The 17,027-nt window shown below is 44.6% G+C and overlaps 1 protein-coding gene across 1 annotated transcript in view; it reads right to left on the bottom strand.

Moving 5' to 3' along the window:
- Positions 1 to 3,245: 3,245 nt before the first annotated feature.
- Positions 3,246 to 17,027, bottom strand: part of DRGX (dorsal root ganglia homeobox) — a 42,315-nt gene continuing 28,533 nt past the window's right edge. The window contains exon 6 of the mRNA XM_006874606.1: positions 3,246 to 3,511. Within this exon, the coding sequence (XP_006874668.1) occupies positions 3,246 to 3,511 (266 nt within the window). The remainder of the gene's footprint in view (positions 3,512 to 17,027) is intronic.

Genomic DNA, 17,027 nt, shown 5'->3' with positions numbered 1-17,027 from the left:
CCGGTGTGGCACAGTAGGATAAGCACTGGACTGCTCACCATAAGTTTGACAGTTCAAACCCACCAGCCACTCCTAGCTGTGAATCAGAAACAACTCAATGGCACTTTACAACAACAAGGGCATCAGTCTTCTTGTATGGGGATCATCTATTGAGATGTTCTTGTACTCAACTGAGTGGCCAAGCTAAACCAAAAGCCTATTGCTAGCAAGTCTATTTGGACTCACTGTAACCCTTCATAGGGTTTCTGAGGTTGTAAATCTTTATGGGAGCAAAACGTCTCATCTTTCTCCTAAGGAGCAGCTGGTGGGTTTGAACTGCTGAGCTTGCAGTTAGTAGTCTAATACTTATCCTACAGTGCCACCAACGTTCCTGAATTGAGAGGTCAGGTGCTGGGATTTTTTTTTTTTTAACCCCAGTTGGGATGGAGAAGGAGGCCTCTGAAATCCCCCAATACCAATGCCACCCCTCTGGCTCTAGGCACCCTTGTAGCTCCTCCTTCAGCCCAGAACTTGACTACTGCCCCAGTTATGGCGTCAGTATTTTCTCTTCTTTCCCATAACTTGGCATGCATTGAAGAAAGTCTTCAGAGTGCTTCAACTAATAAATGAATAATAATAATTAATCAATCAATCAACCCCTGGGGCCTGAGCATCCTTCACAGACTAAGCTTCCCATGGTCACATTATGAACTTCTGCACACAGGCAACCTACAGGTTCCAAGGAGGGTAGTGTAAACTGAGGACTGGCTCTGCCCAAGAGGGGTTTCCCCAAGGCCTCTAAAGGGGATTAGTAGGGTCAGGTGTGTATGTCCCAGGACAGAAGTTCTGACTCCTGCAGGTACCAGTGCCAAGGAGAGCCTGCACAGGGATGCCTGACTTGTCCCAGCATCTGCTAAGGCTTCTGAGTCTTCCTCCTGGATGTTTCCAAAAGGTTTCCATTCATATCCTGGCCAAACTCGAGGATTAGAGGTCGTAGATTTCTCCCAGCACCGTAGCCTCAGGACCAGGAAGAACAAAGAGAGACCCTGAACTCCATGTATTTCTTTATAACCTTCTAAATTTATTTGGGTATTTAAACAAACAGAAACTACATCATGCATCAGTTACGTTTGCATTTGTACAACAAAACTAAGAACTCGATATCTCTGCAAAGGTTTGGTGCTTTTTTTCTTTTTCTTTCAGCAACATCAGGCAGACTTTTCGATGTTATTCAGTTTTGCACAGTCACTAGAGTGTCGCGTCATGAATTATTAAATCAGTGCTTCGTGGTAATACATAATTTCTTATCAATTATTCATGCTAATGTGTGTGTAGTTTACTTAATTGTGTTATTGACGATCAAAAGTAATTTCCTGAAAGTCCTCAAGGACACAAAATTTAATCAGCATAACTACTTTTCAGATGCAATGCTGTTAAGTATTCTTAATTTGCTCAACAGTTCACTTATTTATGTACCTTTCTGGAGGAAATACGAGTTTAATCAAACAATTAGATTGAAGAGCTAGTGTACAGAAGGGCTTGAGCTTACATCGTTCAACCAAACATTCGTAATTACAGGGAAACGGAAGAGATTTTGCTGCTTTTTGGCAAATCGTTTCATCGTTGTTCTCCACAAGCAAAATACAGCAGGAAGGAGTGTTTGATTTTTTTTTAAAGGAGACGATGTATTTTATCAAATGTTTTGTAGTACTCAGAGATGAGGCATAATACACTTAGGAGTATTGTTGGGGGGTGGATTTCAGGAGGGAGGATTAAAAGAGGGCTAGGAACTCTGGCAGCGTAGTGGTTACGAATCGGGCTGCGAACCTTAAGGTCAGTAGTTCGAAACTAACAGCTGTTCCACAGGAGAAAGATGAGGCTTTCTGCTCCCATAAAGATTTACAGCCTCGGAAGCCCTGTACAGGGTCGCTATGAGTTGGAACTGACTCCACGGCACATAACCACCACCACCACCACCACCAAGGATCTGAAAGTAGAATCTTTTAACTATAAGAAATGAAATGAGAGTTGCATGGAAACACTGTCCATAACCCAAAGACTGCCACTGTCCAGGTATGAGGCCTCTTGCTAGGGAGTGGTGGCGCTTACCCTATTGCACTTTTCCCTTCGATCTCTTCGAGTTTACTATCCACAGAGTGAAGACAGGCATACTAGACCAAAACAGCAATCTATGAAAGTTGGCCTTTGGAATTCTCTTTATAACGCAAGGCATTCTTTTCCCCATTCTGTATTTCGGCAGATACACCATGCGCCTCTCATTTTACTACTCTTTTTTCCAGCAAAGACACCATTGAAGAGCTCCCTCTCCATGCCAGGGACCTGAGAAAAGGCAGTCCGTCTAGATGCATGAGTCCAGAAGTCCTGGAGGGCTTCTCCCCACAGTGAGTCTCAGTCTTCCCTAGACAGAAAGGAGCTACGTTCAAGTTGGTCAACTTCCCACTGACCTAAAGGTCAATCCAAGTCATGGTCTGGAGGTGAGCGCTTCTGCTGTAGTGGCCACTGTGTCAAACGCATGACCCCTGTTCACGGAAGAATGACCTGTCTGGTTGGTCCAGCTGCCCTACCCAGACATGTCAGTGGAAAATCCTAGGGGCTAGGCCACTGTGTACCCCAGGGACATGCTGGGTCCTGTCAGTTCCCACCCCACCCACAGCTTCTCAGGCTGCCTTCAAACCAAACCACAACCAACATCGCTCAACAGGAGAGAAAGAAGGACGTCACTTTTCCTCTGGGTGGAGGAGAACAAGACTTGGCTGGGATGACACCAGTGTCCTGGTCCTTAACGATGTAACCAGGCCAGTCCCATTTCATAGTGTGAGAACGTCCCAAGGTTGGTCCACGCCACAGCTGTTTGGGTTGACAAGACCTTTAAAGAGAAGCCCAAGATAGGGACAAAAGGGAGGTGGGGTAAGCAAATACACCTTCCTCCAAGACCTCTAGGTCTAAATGGCAGAACCAGTGGTCACAGCAGAGTGGGCTCAGATACCACTGAGTGAGTGCCACTAAGGTAGCCCTGCAAAGATACAGGCTATCAGCCAAGAAACCAGGGGAGCACAGTGCTGCTGGCAGGATTCCAGAGGGACTGGGTCACGTATCAGGGGAGCTGTTTGTTTCTTTTTTCTTTTCCAAGTCCATGAGGATGGCCCTGGGGGCAGCGGCTCCTCCTTGCTAGTCTGAGAGTTTTATGCAGGGGCTGAGGCTAGGAGAAGCAGGGGAGGGCACACTGGGCTCAAACACCTTGGGCCTCACCCACTCTTCTCACCCTCGCTCTGTTCCTTGGCAGGAGGGATCTTGTCCTGGTTGCCATCCGGGGCTGCCTGCTTGGCTGTGGGGCTGGGGCTGCTGCTGGTGGGTGGCAAGAGGTTGGCTGACTGCAGGACGGCTTCAGAATGCTCCCGGGCCTTCATCCGCAGCGCAGCCACGCTGGCTGTGCGGTTACTCTGGCAGCCATAGGTGGGGAGAAAGGACAGTCCCATGGGGTCCGGGACACAGCAAGAGCACAGCGGGCTCCCTGGAAAAGGAAAAACAGCAGACTCTAGCACCATCTCCAGACTGAAGCTTAGGGTAGGGAGGGCTGGGCTTGGGGGCCTGAAGGGAGGGCAGATTTCTTCTGACAGGTTCCAGTTATTAATGGGAGCTCTAACAAGTGTCCAAGACCCCAAAGATGCACACCTCAAGAGATCCAATTAATAATCCCAGGGCACCAGAGTGTGACCTGGCTCCCTCATTTAAACAGTATAGCCTTGGCCCAATTCCTTGACTTCGTCGAGACTGGCCTATTACTTCTATGTTACTCAATACTGTCAAGTGGGTTCTGACTCATAGTGCCCCTGTACAGGGTTTCTAAGGAGTGACTGGTGGATTTGAACTGCTGACCTTGTAGTTTGCAGTTGAATGTGTATCCTACAGTGCCACACCAGGAATGTAATACCAGGAGTGTTGTTGTAAAGTGCTGTTGAGTCAGTTCCGACTCAAAAGGACCCTGTATAGGGTTTCTGAGAAGCTACTGGTGGGTTTGAACCACCAACCTTGAGATTCAAACTGACCTTGTGGTCTAGTGCTTTATCCTACAGTGCCACCACATGTGCCATGGCACCCCTAAAATCTCCCAGGGACATTGAGGGAATAGTTTACATTTTCAAGTCACAATGCCATACAAACTACTAAGTTAAGGGCATTCACACCTTCAGCATTAGGTTACACACCATTCCTTCAGCCTTGTCAGATCTTTGTAAAGCTTGATTTTTTTAAAATTTGGCCAGCACTACACAGACATTCTCATGGCACATAGAACAAGGGTGGTGATGTCCAACAGGATTCTAAGGCTACAGAAGGCACACACCTCCTACCAGAAAGCAGAGTTATTTAAGAAATAAATAAAAATACTATTTCATTTTCAATTATAAATATTATTTTTCAAATGACTACTAAACTGTTACAAATCGGGCTGCGAACCTCAGGGTCAGCAGTTCAAAACTACCGTTGTTCCACGGGAGAACGATGAGGCTTTCTACTCCCATAAAGATGTACAGCCTCGGAAACCCTGTACAGGGTCACTATGAGTCGGAACCGACTCCACAGCACATAACCACCACCACCACTAAGCTGTTAAGATATCAATAGAGATTGAGTTGTTTGGACTCAATTGTTTCATGAAGTATTAGATATTTCCTAAGAGTGTTGCGGAGTCCTGGCACTGAGGGTGAATGTGCTGTCCTGCAAAGTCAGTTTGAACCGCAAGGTTTGTGGTTCAAACTCAGCAGCTGCTCCTCAGAAACCCTATATAGGGTTGCTATGGATCATAACCGACTCAACAGCACTTAACAGCAAGAATGTTGTGGTGCTGTAGAATCAGCACTGGACTGCGAACCACAAGGTTGGAAGTTTAAATCTACCAGTCACTCCTTGGAAAGCCTATACAGGGCCACTCTGAGTTAGAACCAAGTCGACGGCACTTAAAAACAGGAGTGTCATGGGGAGTAATTGCATGGTGAAGATGATTAAAGCACTAGCCCAATAGGTTGGAGGTTTGAGTCCACACAGAGGCACTAAGAAGAAAGGCCTGGCGATTAGCTTGCAAAAAATCAGCCAATGAAGCACAGTCCTACGCTAACACATGTGGGGCCACCAGGAGTTGGAGTTGACTCAACAGCAACTGGAGTGCCATGCACAATAACTGAGCTCCTGTGAATACAGGGAACTGGAGAGGTTTCAGAACCTCTGAAAGAATCAGTTTGGAAAGCAGATTATACAAGGTCTGATGAGTTGAATGGGGCCTAGGAGAGATGACCTGGTTCTGAGCCAGCCAGCAGTTCTGTATGGTCCACTTAAGAGCTAAGTGGCAGATCACTCTGAAACACCAGCACAAGGAACCCCAGAAACCCTGGTTCCCTCACTCATGTAATCACATATTAGCCAAGAGTCCATCAGGAGCTATAGTACACCCTAATGGGTCCACAGGAGTAAACCAGCAAGACCCTGCCTCCAGGAAGGCACATGCTAAAGGGAGGCTCTTGGGAGCCAAGTCTATTGAGACATCCATGATACAAAATCAGGGGTGATGGGTGCCATGAAGAAAAGTAAAGAGAGGAAGGAACAGAGCTCACTTGTTCCAGAAACAATGGGGCATCCACAGTGACCAGTGGCAGGAGTTTATTGACTACAGGGAGGGGAGGAGTCAAGGGGCCGCCAGGGCTATAAGGCCCTGCAGTCATGGCAGACAGTGAAGCCCATACTGGATTTTGAAGAGAGAAAATCTGGTCTCTTCCACATAAGGGAAAGCTGGGGTGGAGAGGTAGTCAGAATACAGACACCTCCAATGATGGTTGAACCACTGATACAGGAGGTTTTCAGTCTGGATTTATTAGGCAGTAAATCATTAGAAGTAAAGCACTAGAAAAGGGAGTCAAAGGTAGCACCTAGGTTCGAGCCTGAGCACCTGAGTGAACAAAGATGCCATTTCCAAAATGGGGACACAGAGAGACAGGTTGTAGGGAGGGGAATATCACGGGTCTAGTCTGTATTAGTCAAATCTGCTGCACAAGACCTTTAGAAGAGCAAAGATGTCATCAGCTTGAGGAAGGACTAAGGTGCACCTGACCCAAGCCATGGTATTTTCAATAATCTCACATGCATGCGAAAGCTGGACAGTAAATAAGGAAGACCATGGAAGAATTGACGCATTTGAGTTATGGTGTTGGAGGAGAATATTGAAAGTGCCATGGCCTGCCAAAAGAGCCAACAGATCCGTGTTGGAAGAAGTGCAGCCAGAGTGCTCCTTGGAGGCCAAGATAGCCAACTTTGTCTCTCATACTTCAGACATATTGTCAGGAGGGACCAGTCACTGGAGAACGATATCATGTTTGGTAAGATGGAGGGTCAGAGAAAAAGAGGAAGACCTCCCCACCCACCCCCCAATGAGATGGATTGGTCAAGTGACAGCGTCAATAGACTCAAGCACGGCAACAGTAGTGAGGTTGGCCCAGGATCAGGCAGTGTTTCGTTCTGCTGTGTATAAGGTTGCTATGAGTCGGTACCAACTCGATGGCACCTAACAACAACAACATTCTGAGTCCAGTCACTCTGGGTCCTGTCGCCCTGTCCAGCTGTGCTCACCACACCCTGGCACTAGAAACAACTTGATGTGACAAATGAATAGGACAGAGCAAGGCCCAAGAGGAAGGCGAGCAGCTCACAGAACACACACGGAGCCCATTCAAGGAAACACTGACATGCCTGGGACACTGAGTCAGTAGACTTGAAGTCAGAGCCCCTGACTCCAGCCCAGAACAATCCGTTTTCTGCAGCTGTAGACTAGTAACAACGGCATACATAGTAGGATGCTGCCCAGGTTACATAGTTCTGTAGAGGCCCAGCCCCAGCACTGCCTTGTAAATAAGCTTTGAGCTGTTGTCCTGGCATTCTGAGCATGGTCAGGAATCTTCCTGTCTGCTAACCACGGGCAGTCTGGAGTCCATATACAGAGACCAACATAGCAACAGATAGCACCATCCAATTCTCCCCAGCCAACTTCCCAGTGCTGACGCCAGCACTATCCAGTCCCTTAAACACATCTTTCTCTTGTGCTTCCCAGTCCTGCTCTGAGGCAAAAGGAACTTCACTTTGCCAGCACTTTATCAGGCTGCCCCACCATCCTCATGATGCCCTGAGGGGTGGGCATTACTCAGTCCCACTTTCCAAGTTCTGAGAAGAACTGGTTCAAGATGGCACATGCAGAAGTGGAACTAGAACCTTCCAGTAACTTCCACTCACCTGTTACATACAGCTGTCACTTTCTCCTTAGTTCTGACTTGGGGGTGGGGGAGGAGGGCAGTGTCAAAGCAGTAGGTAGAAGATACTGAAATGACTCTGAAACAGACCACAGATGCCAACTGACACGGAATTCTGAAAGCTAGCACTACACACCCTAGGCCCCCAACTGGCCTCTAGCCAGGTGAAGAACAAGGGAAGACAACTGCCATACTGTGCCTTTAACAGGGACACACAGGAAGCTGCTTTTGGTTAAATTCTGAGTGTTCCTCTTCTCCTGAAGAGTCTTCCACAGACACTGACTCAAGTCACAGAGTCACAGCCCCAAAATGGTACCATCACAGACACAAAGGCACACACTGACACCAGTCACACACACACTGACACACACTGACACCGGTCACATACACAGCCACACACTGACACACACTGACACAGATCCCACACAGGCACACACTGACACCTGTCACACACACACTGACACACACTGACACCGGTCACATACACAGCCACACACTGACACAGATCCCATACAGGCACACACTGACACAGATCACACACACACTGACACATTTTGACACAGATCACACACTGTGGCACCAGTCATATACTCAGTCGCACACTGCCACAGGTCACATGCACAGTCACACACTGATTTCCATCACTGAGAAACTGCCACCCATGGGAGTGGAAGATTTCTCTATGCTGAGAAGGAAGCTGCTAGCAACCCGAGCCCCAGGAACCATCCAGAGACTAAGTGCTGCACCCCCACAGAGAAGACCTTCTCTGCCCTCATCATGTCCCCAAGCCTCCCTCCCAAAAGGAGCTTACACATGAAGACATCTTATAATGAAAAGACTAAAATCATTAAGAATGGGAGTGGGCTTACCCAAGGTTTCTATTTTCTTCTCTGTGTTTATTCATAATTTTCCACATTCCTCCATAAAGAATATGAATTTTTTAAATGCAGAGACATAAATTTTATTTCAAATCAACATTTGAAAGAGGGAAGACTGGAGACAAGCCCCTTGTCACATCTGAGGGGTGGGCGGAGAGAGTTGGGAAGCTCCACACTGACACGTGGTGAGGTTCAGGTGGGCTGTGAGCTGTTGAGAGACCTGAAGGGTAAGGGTGGCCCAGATTCAGTCCCAGGCAGCTGGCCAGGTCAAGCCAATCTTAGAAAGGAGGCTCAACGTATCTTAGGCTGATTCTTGCCCCAGCCAAGAAGTCACTCCAGTGTGGCCATCAATGGGCGACCCAGATGGCCAGTGACCAATAGAAGAACATGAAGTTCTGTAAGGGTAGAGTAGCATGTGGACAAGACAGAGTTCCTTTCCTGAACTCCAGTCTTCTGTCTGATAGGTCATACTACAGTGTGCTCCAAGGACACCACCAATAAGTGCCTTCGTAGTGCCCAAAGCCTAGACTCAGAGGCTAAGAAAAATAAATTAACAGAATCAAGGATGCAGAAGAGAAAGGAGTCTGTGTAGATAGCATAGTTCACTGGCCCACCCCACCCTGACCTGCATACAGAAAGAGAAACTAAGGACCAGTTGAACTCAATGATTCTGGGTGACTCTTGCCAAAACTATAAGGGGCCTTTGCAGGAGGTATCTTCTTTCCTCATCTACTGCCCAAGTCTAAATAACAATCAAAGTGTCCACCAAAAGGGACCAAAGCTTACAGGTAGACTCTGAACAGCCACATCCAAGAATGCTAGGAACAGCATTGGGAATCTGAAGGGAGGTCTACAGAGGACTCTCTTCCTTGTCCTTCCTTGTCCTGGGCGAGGACATAGAAGTACTGTTCACAGATACAGATACAAGCAAGAATGAGAGTTGATCTGTACAGTAGACAGAATCAGAAGCAAGTGAGGAAACAAATAAAATGAGATGAACCCAGAAAATGGAAAGTCCATTATCTGCATCCCAGGGTTCATCAGTTCAAAGGGAGATGGGGCTCAGCAGCTATGCATATGAAAGGGGACTTTACAGTGAGCATACACTAGTGTGGGGTTCCCTTAACAGAAAAATGAGACTTTCTCTGAGTGGTGTTAACAGCCAACTCAGCTGCTAACCAAAAACCTGGAAGTTTGGATCCTCCTAGAAGCACCTCAGAAGAAACATCTAACAAACCTACTTCTGAAAAATCAGCCATTGAGGAACACATGGGGTCAGAATCAACTTCACAGAAACATGTACAGCCTGCTCCAGTCTGCAATGATCAGATGACTCCTACAGTTTACCATCAACAGACTAGTCTGTCACCACCTCAGGGAAAAGAAGGGAGCATGGGAAAGACAATGTACTGGGCACACACTCCTGTATAATGTCATTCAGTCTTCCTAATAACCATGAAAGTCGGTACATCATTCATATCAAAGCAACAGTTAATAAACCAAACAGCATATTCCATTGGGTTTTTCTACACAAGACCTCTTCAAAGTGTTACAAGAACAAATTTGTCACTCTGGCGACAAACCATAGTATTTTCAGTAACTTAATATGCATGCAAAAGCTGAACAATGAATAAAGAAGACCAAAAACTAATTGATTCATATAAATTATGGTATTGGTGAGGAATATTACTTATACAATGGACTGCTGGAAACATGAACAAATCTGTTTTCCAAGAAGCACAGTCAGAATATTTCTTAGAAGTATAGATGGCAAGATTTTATGTTACTTATTTTGAACACATTATTGAGAGGGACAAGTTCCTGGAGAAGGACATTGTGCTTGGTAAAGTAGAGAGTCAATGAAAACTCAAGACCTTCAACAAGATGGATTGACACAGTGAAGGCAATAATGGGCCTAACCACAGAAGAACTGTGAGGAGAATGCCAGACCAGGCAGTGTTTCATTCTGCTGTACAGAGGGCTGCTCTGAATCAGAACCTATTTGATGGCAGGAAGACCGTGGAAGAATTGACACATTTGAGTTACGGTGTTGGAGGAGAATATTGAAAGTGCCGTGGGCTGCCAAAAGAACCAACAGATCTGTGTTGGAAGAAGTGTAGCCAGAGTGCTCTTTGGAGGCCAGGATGGCCAAACTTCGTCTCTCATACTTCAGACACATTGTTAGGAGGGACCAGTCACTGGAGAAGAATATCATGTTTGGTAAGGTGGAGGGTCAGAGAAAAAGAGGAGGACCCCCAGTGAGATGGATTGGCCAAGTGGCAGCATCGACGGACTCAAGCGTGGCAACAGTAGTTGAGGTTGGCCCAGGATCAGGCAGAGTTTCGTTCTGCTGTGCATAGGGTCGCTATGGGTAGGTACTGACTCAATGGCACCTAACAACAACAACACCAAGAAGGAGTCCTGGTGTGGCGCTGTGGGTTAATGCGCTGGAATGCAAAGCCAGTTTGAACAGCAAGGTCGACAGTTCAAGCTCACCAGCTGCTCCTTAGGAACCCTATACAGAATTGCTATGGGTTGGAACCTACTTGATGACACTTAACAACAACAACAGAGATAAAAGAACTTCAAACACTTTCCTCAGATCGACCACCAAGATTGGACCCCAGAACCATGTAAAATGCACAGTAGACCAAAACATTCCCATCCAAGACAGTTGCTTCCTATGCCTTGGCCTGCTGCATTCTTCTCCAGATCTTCATGGGCCTGGCTCCTGCTCACCACTCAGCTATCAGCCTAAATATCCCCTCTCTGCTGTCCCCACTGTGGTTCTCATGTGCTCCTTAGAGCCTTCACTGCAATTTTCACCACCCAGTACAGTGTTTGTTATTTTCTTGTTTATTTCTCTTTACTCATTCCATAAAAGTAAGGCCTTACTTCTTTTGTTCATCACTGTATCTCAGGGCCTAGAACAGGGGCTGCATAAAGAAGTTATCCAGAAACATCCCACCATAGGAAGGAAGAAAGAGGAGGAGGGAGAGAAGAGGGGAGGGAAGGAAAGACTGTAAAGATGAAAGAACTGAGGCTGCTGAGCTGGAGTCAGTGACCAGACACACTGTTAGGTGATCACTGCCTCTGATGATCTAAGGATGGTTCTTCAGAAGAGTTGTGGGCTCTCTCTAGTTGGTTCAAAGTGGAATGGAAACAATAGATGGAGGTCAAAGGAAGCAGGGTTTCCTTTTCTTTACCAACAGCATAATATGTGTTCACCGTGGGCTCTCTGGAGATGAGGAGCTGCTACCCCCTTGGCAAGGATGCTGTAAAGAATCTTCATGTATGCAAATTAATATGGGCTATTAGACGATTCTTTAAATCCCTTCTAACAAAATTTGTGGTTTTACAGTAGGATGTGAATTACAAAATCCATTCTGCTATTACTATAGCATGTAGCTTTCAGGATTTCCATTAATTACAGCCTAACTTAAAATGCCTAATTACCAGCATGTCCCTTTGAGCCTATGGCCATTTTTTAAACAAAGTATTTCTACAAACAGGACCTTATAAAACTAACTCTTGTTCTCTGTTGTCTCACAGTATCACAAGCATATTTAGGGTCCACCATATGCTACCTGTCCATAATCCTCATCTACACTGAGAAACTACTGAAAAACAAGTAACAAAAAGGAGCGTGGGGGGGGGGGGGTAAGGGGTAGCACCCAGTGGGGCTGTGATCAAATGAGCTCCTTATGTCGTCTTTTGCTTGTTTCTTTGGGACAAAAACCTTGAGAGATTTTCCACCTAAATTCTGAAGAGTTATATTTTCCCCAGTTTTCTATACCAGAGAGTTAGTTACTTTTGTCCAGCTTGACTGATATTTCCTGGGTACTGTAAACAAATTGGTTTTGATACTTTTTGTCTGATTCTGGGCTGCAGTCTGTCCTGTGATTGGTATACACCTAACAGGAATTGGTCAAGAGACTATGCAAATGAGGTGAGTTATAACTACAATGCACATATCCTACTGAGAGAGGATTTCATGGTCCTGATGGAAATGCTATGCCTTGAAACTAGCAAGGAGTTTGTGTATTTAGGCAGCCAGCCCCACAAAGGTTTTTGAGACAGAAAGAGAAGCATCAGAGAAAAGCAAAAGGAAGAAAGAAGAGAGAAGAAGCAGAAAGAGAGAGAGGAAGGAAGGAACCTCCTAAGCTGCAGTCAAAGGCTGTAACACTGAACAAGAAGCCCAGAAAGTGTCCAGTGGCAGAGCTGGCAGCAACAGGCCTGCATGTAGCCAGCAGCAGAAAGAGCAGGTGACAGACAGGAGGGTCAAGAGAAGCCTGCCCCTAGCAGGGCAGAGAATAGCCTCAGGAGGTCAAGAGCAACCTGTCCTGAAGGGGCCAAAAGGAGGCCTGCACCACTGAGAGGCAGTGACAGAGCTGTCCGGCACAAAGAAGGGAGACTTTGCATGCTTCCTGATGCTGACCCTGAGTCATACCCTTTAATAGCCACTCCACTGTAAGGATGGTTTGTGAGTTCTGTGGGCTTCTGCATCGAATTATCAAACATAACAGAGAAGTAGATAGTGCCATGAGAGGAACAGCTGGTATCAGAACTGGTAAAGCAGTCGGAGAGTAGAGATGTCTGACCGGCACCTTAAGGGAAGTGTCTTTAGGCTGCTCCTGGTCATTATTGCCCCTGAAGTTAGACTGGCTCTGACACTACTTCTACTACTACCAAGTAACTGTAAGATAAGCACTGGACTATGAGCCATGAGGTCAGCAGTTCAAACCCACCAGCTGCTCCTTGGAAACCTTATACAACGTCAGTATGAGTCAGAACTGACTCAACAACATTTAACAACAACATTTCTGAGTCAAACCCCAGAACCTGAAGCTCATATAAAAAATATGTCCAAGACTCTTACCAAGTGCTTAAGTATTCTGTTAGGCACATTTTCAATAGAACATCTCTGACTTACAAGACTAGAAGGAAATGTGGCTGCTCACGGCAAGCACAATGATGGATATATTGAGAAGAGACAAATTTTTATAAAACTTAGCCAAAAACTTCCAAATGCACAGTAATCTATGGCCATTTAATGCAAGGGCAAGCAAAGCATCTCAGGATGACCTGAAGTAGTAACTGAGACACAGCTGGAACTGGTGATCATAATTATCACAATAAATGATATTCCAAAGGGGCTCTGAAACCACAACAAACCTGTAGTTGTGACAGGAACAGTGCCAAATCTGCCATTCAGAGTCTCAGAATGGTAAGGAAGAGAGGGACTTCCAGTTTGTCATTGGCAGAACAGAGTCAGATAGGACAGGTTCCATGGGGGAGGGGCTGAAAACCCAGAGATGTGGCTCTCACGAAACTGCACCAGAGCTCTGGATCTAACATAAGGGTCAGGGCATCAGTTTCCCATACCCGCCAGTGGAAAAATCACAGTATAAAGGAAAACACTGCATTTTACAAATTGGTCAAGGAACAGGACTCCCTCGGCAGTCATCCCGCCTGGGCAGCAGTCAGAGGGCAGGGCTATAGCCAGACCAACACAGGGAACCTGTGCTAAAAGCTGCAGAGTGACCTTTGCAAAAGGGGGTGTGGACGGATTCTACACATTTTTTTTCAGCCTCTTCCCTGTTGTGCCTTATTTGCCCAGCCCAGATGCTTTCAGGCAGGTGGGTGCACACCCCCAAAAAAGTCCAGCATTGAGACCACAGCTTTCCCACAAACCCTTTGGCTGCTGCCTGTGGGTCCCAGCCCTAAAGTTAACTTGTGTGGGACCATTAACCCCTGTCTACCCAGAAAGAAAAAAGCAGGTTTGGCCTGAAAAACTATATAAACAATCTGTGAAACCCCAACATAAAAAGACGCAACTATTTCAAGAATTATGCTGTGCACACGCAGATACTTAACTGACCTTCAGAGACAAAAATAGTGAACAATCTTTCTCCCATTGACTCCTCAATATCTATCTGCACACCTCTACGGTGATGACTAGAGGAGGGACCTGAATGAGTGGACACACCCACCCATTACTAGAGGCTTCTATGGTGCACACACACTGCCTGTGTAGCAAGGTGTCTGGACAGTTGGCCACAGTTTTAGTTCTGTTTCAAAGTGGAAGTTCTTGTCTCTGCTTTTATATTGCTACTAATTTGGGGCCTTTTGTTCACATATTTTTTTTTTTCTGGAGGTGGGAGCTTTTTATCTCTACATTACCCAAGAAGAGTCAGCAATCATGGCCATATAGCCAAGCTACAAGCATACCCCATAATATTCCACCATTGAGACAAGAGCCCAACAACAGCTGCTAAACATTACATACAAAAAGGGAAACCTATCTCCTGATCATATCCACCAGGAGACAACCAGTAAGCTTAATAACACAACAACAAACATCCGTTTAAGCATTAAAAAACCCACATTATTACTGGAAATGACAAACAAAAGATCTCAAACACAACAAATGATCTCAAAACATGTCCAAAAACAGAAAAGAGTAACTGAGACAAATGTGCTGGAGACAGGCAAAGGCTCCCTAGAAGAGGAAGAACAGGTTTTGGATTTGCCTCAGAAAGAAGTCAGAAGAATGATATGGAAACAAATTCAAATGCTCTGAAAAGGGGTGGAGGAAAACAAGGAAGAAGTCTAGGAAAGTACTACAAGAACAATCAAACAAGATTAATACAGCATTGGAAATAATTCAAAACCTGCAAAAAGAGGTCCAGATGATTAATAATAAAATATCATAAATGGACAATACACTGAAAGGGGAAAGGAGCAGAACTGAAGAGACAGAAGCCAGAACTAGTGAGCTGGAAGACAAATCTCTCAATGCTGCTAAGATAGTAGAGCAAGCTGAAAAAATGATTTAAAAAATCTGAAGAGAGTCTGCGATTCATGCTGGATAACATAAAGAGGAACAACTTAAGAATTATTGGCATTCGGAACAGGAAGAATCAGAGAAGTCCACATAGGAGACAGTTGAAGAGCTTCTGGAAGAAAATTTCCCTAACATCTTGAAAGATGAGAAGATAAACATTCAAGAAACCGAATGTACCCCAGGAAGGATAGACCCCAAAAGAAAGTCACCAAGACATAATAATTAAGCTCTCTAAAATCAAAGACAAGGAGAGATTCCTAAAAGAGGCCAGGGAGAAGAGAAGTGTCACTTACAAAGGCAAGCAAATCAGATTAAGCTCTGACTATTCAGCACAAACCATGCAGGCAAGAAGGATATGGGGAAACATATACAAAACCCTAAAAAAAAAAAAAAAAAAAAAAAAACTGCCAACCAAGAATCATCTATCCAGCAAAACTATCAATCAAATACAACAGTGAAATCAAAACATTCCAGGAAAAACAGAATCTAAGAAATGTTATCAAAAACAATCCAGTACTTCAAAACATCCTAAAGGGAGTTCAACAAGAACAGACAACAACCAGAGATTGACAGGTGTGGCAACACCACCTGGAACTCAGTTGACAGATAGCAGAGTCCAGAAAAGAACAAAACTACAACAATGAATTCAAAGGAACAGGAAGGTCAACAGAAGATCAAAATTATATCAATGTCAAAGAAGGGATAAACGTAGCAACAAAGATCCAGGCAGTGAGGTTGTCAGGTAGATTACAGCATACAATCGATCCTCTTAAATGGAGAGAAAAGTTAATAGACTATAAGGTAACCCCAAAGAAAGTTAATACTTCACAACTTACCATGGAAATGAGCTTCCAAGCAGAACATGAAAACTAAGAAGAATTTGACAAGAAATAGCACAAAAAACACAAACACAGCACAAGAAGGTATGCAGAACAAAGGAACAAACAGCACTACCAAAAAAAATTAACATAATGGAAGCAATTAATTCATACCTATCGATAATTACATTGAATATCAATGGATTGAATGAACCACTGAACAGACAGAGAGTGGCAGAATGGATAAGAAAACAAGACCCTTTAATATGCTGCCTGCAATAGACACACCTTACACACAAAGCCAAAAATAGACTAAAAGTTAAAGGATAGAAAAAAATATACCAAGCTAACTGCAACAATAAACAAGCAGGAGTGACAATATTAATCTCCGATAAAGTAAACTTTAAGACAAAAACCAGCATAAGAGACAAAGAATGACATTATCTTATGATCAAAGGGTCATTTGAGCAAGACAACATAACCATAATAAATATCTATGCTCCCAGTGAAAGAGCACCAAGATATATGAAGCAAACCTTACTAGAATTGAAGAAAGAAATAGATACATCTACAATTATAATGGGAAAATTTAATACGCCACTTTCGAAAAGGGACAGAACAACCAGAAAGAAACTCAACAAAGTTACAGAGGAACTAAACAACACAATCAACCAACTTGACCTCATAGATGTGTACAGAGCATTCAACCCAACACATATACATTCTTGTTCAGTGCACATGAAACATTCTCTGAAATTGACCATGTATTAGGTCACAAAGCAAGCCTCCATAAATTTACAAACATCAAAATGCTACAAAGTATCTTTTCAGACCATAAAACTATAAAACAAGAAATCAACAATATGAAGACCAAGGAAATAAAGTCGGATACATGGAAACTGAATAACACTCTGTTGAAAAGTGACTGGATAGTAGAAGAAATTAAATGTGAATTCACAAAGTTCCTAGAAACAAAAGAGAATTAAAACACAACATACCAAAATCTTTGGGACACGGTGAAAGCAGTGCTGAGAGGACAATTTATTGCAATAAATGTGCACATCCAAAAAGAGGAAAGAACCTAAATTAACACATTAACACACCATCTCCAACAATTAGAAACTGACCAGCAGAGGGAACCTATAGTTACCAAAAGAAAAGAAATAATAAAGATCAGAGCAGTAATAAATGAGAT

Source organism: Chrysochloris asiatica, unplaced genomic scaffold (genome assembly GCF_000296735.1).
Source record: "Chrysochloris asiatica unplaced genomic scaffold, ChrAsi1.0 scaffold00289, whole genome shotgun sequence".
Taxonomy (NCBI): Eukaryota; Metazoa; Chordata; class Mammalia; order Afrosoricida; family Chrysochloridae; genus Chrysochloris; species Chrysochloris asiatica.
This window is presented reverse-complemented; position numbering and strand designations above follow the sequence as displayed.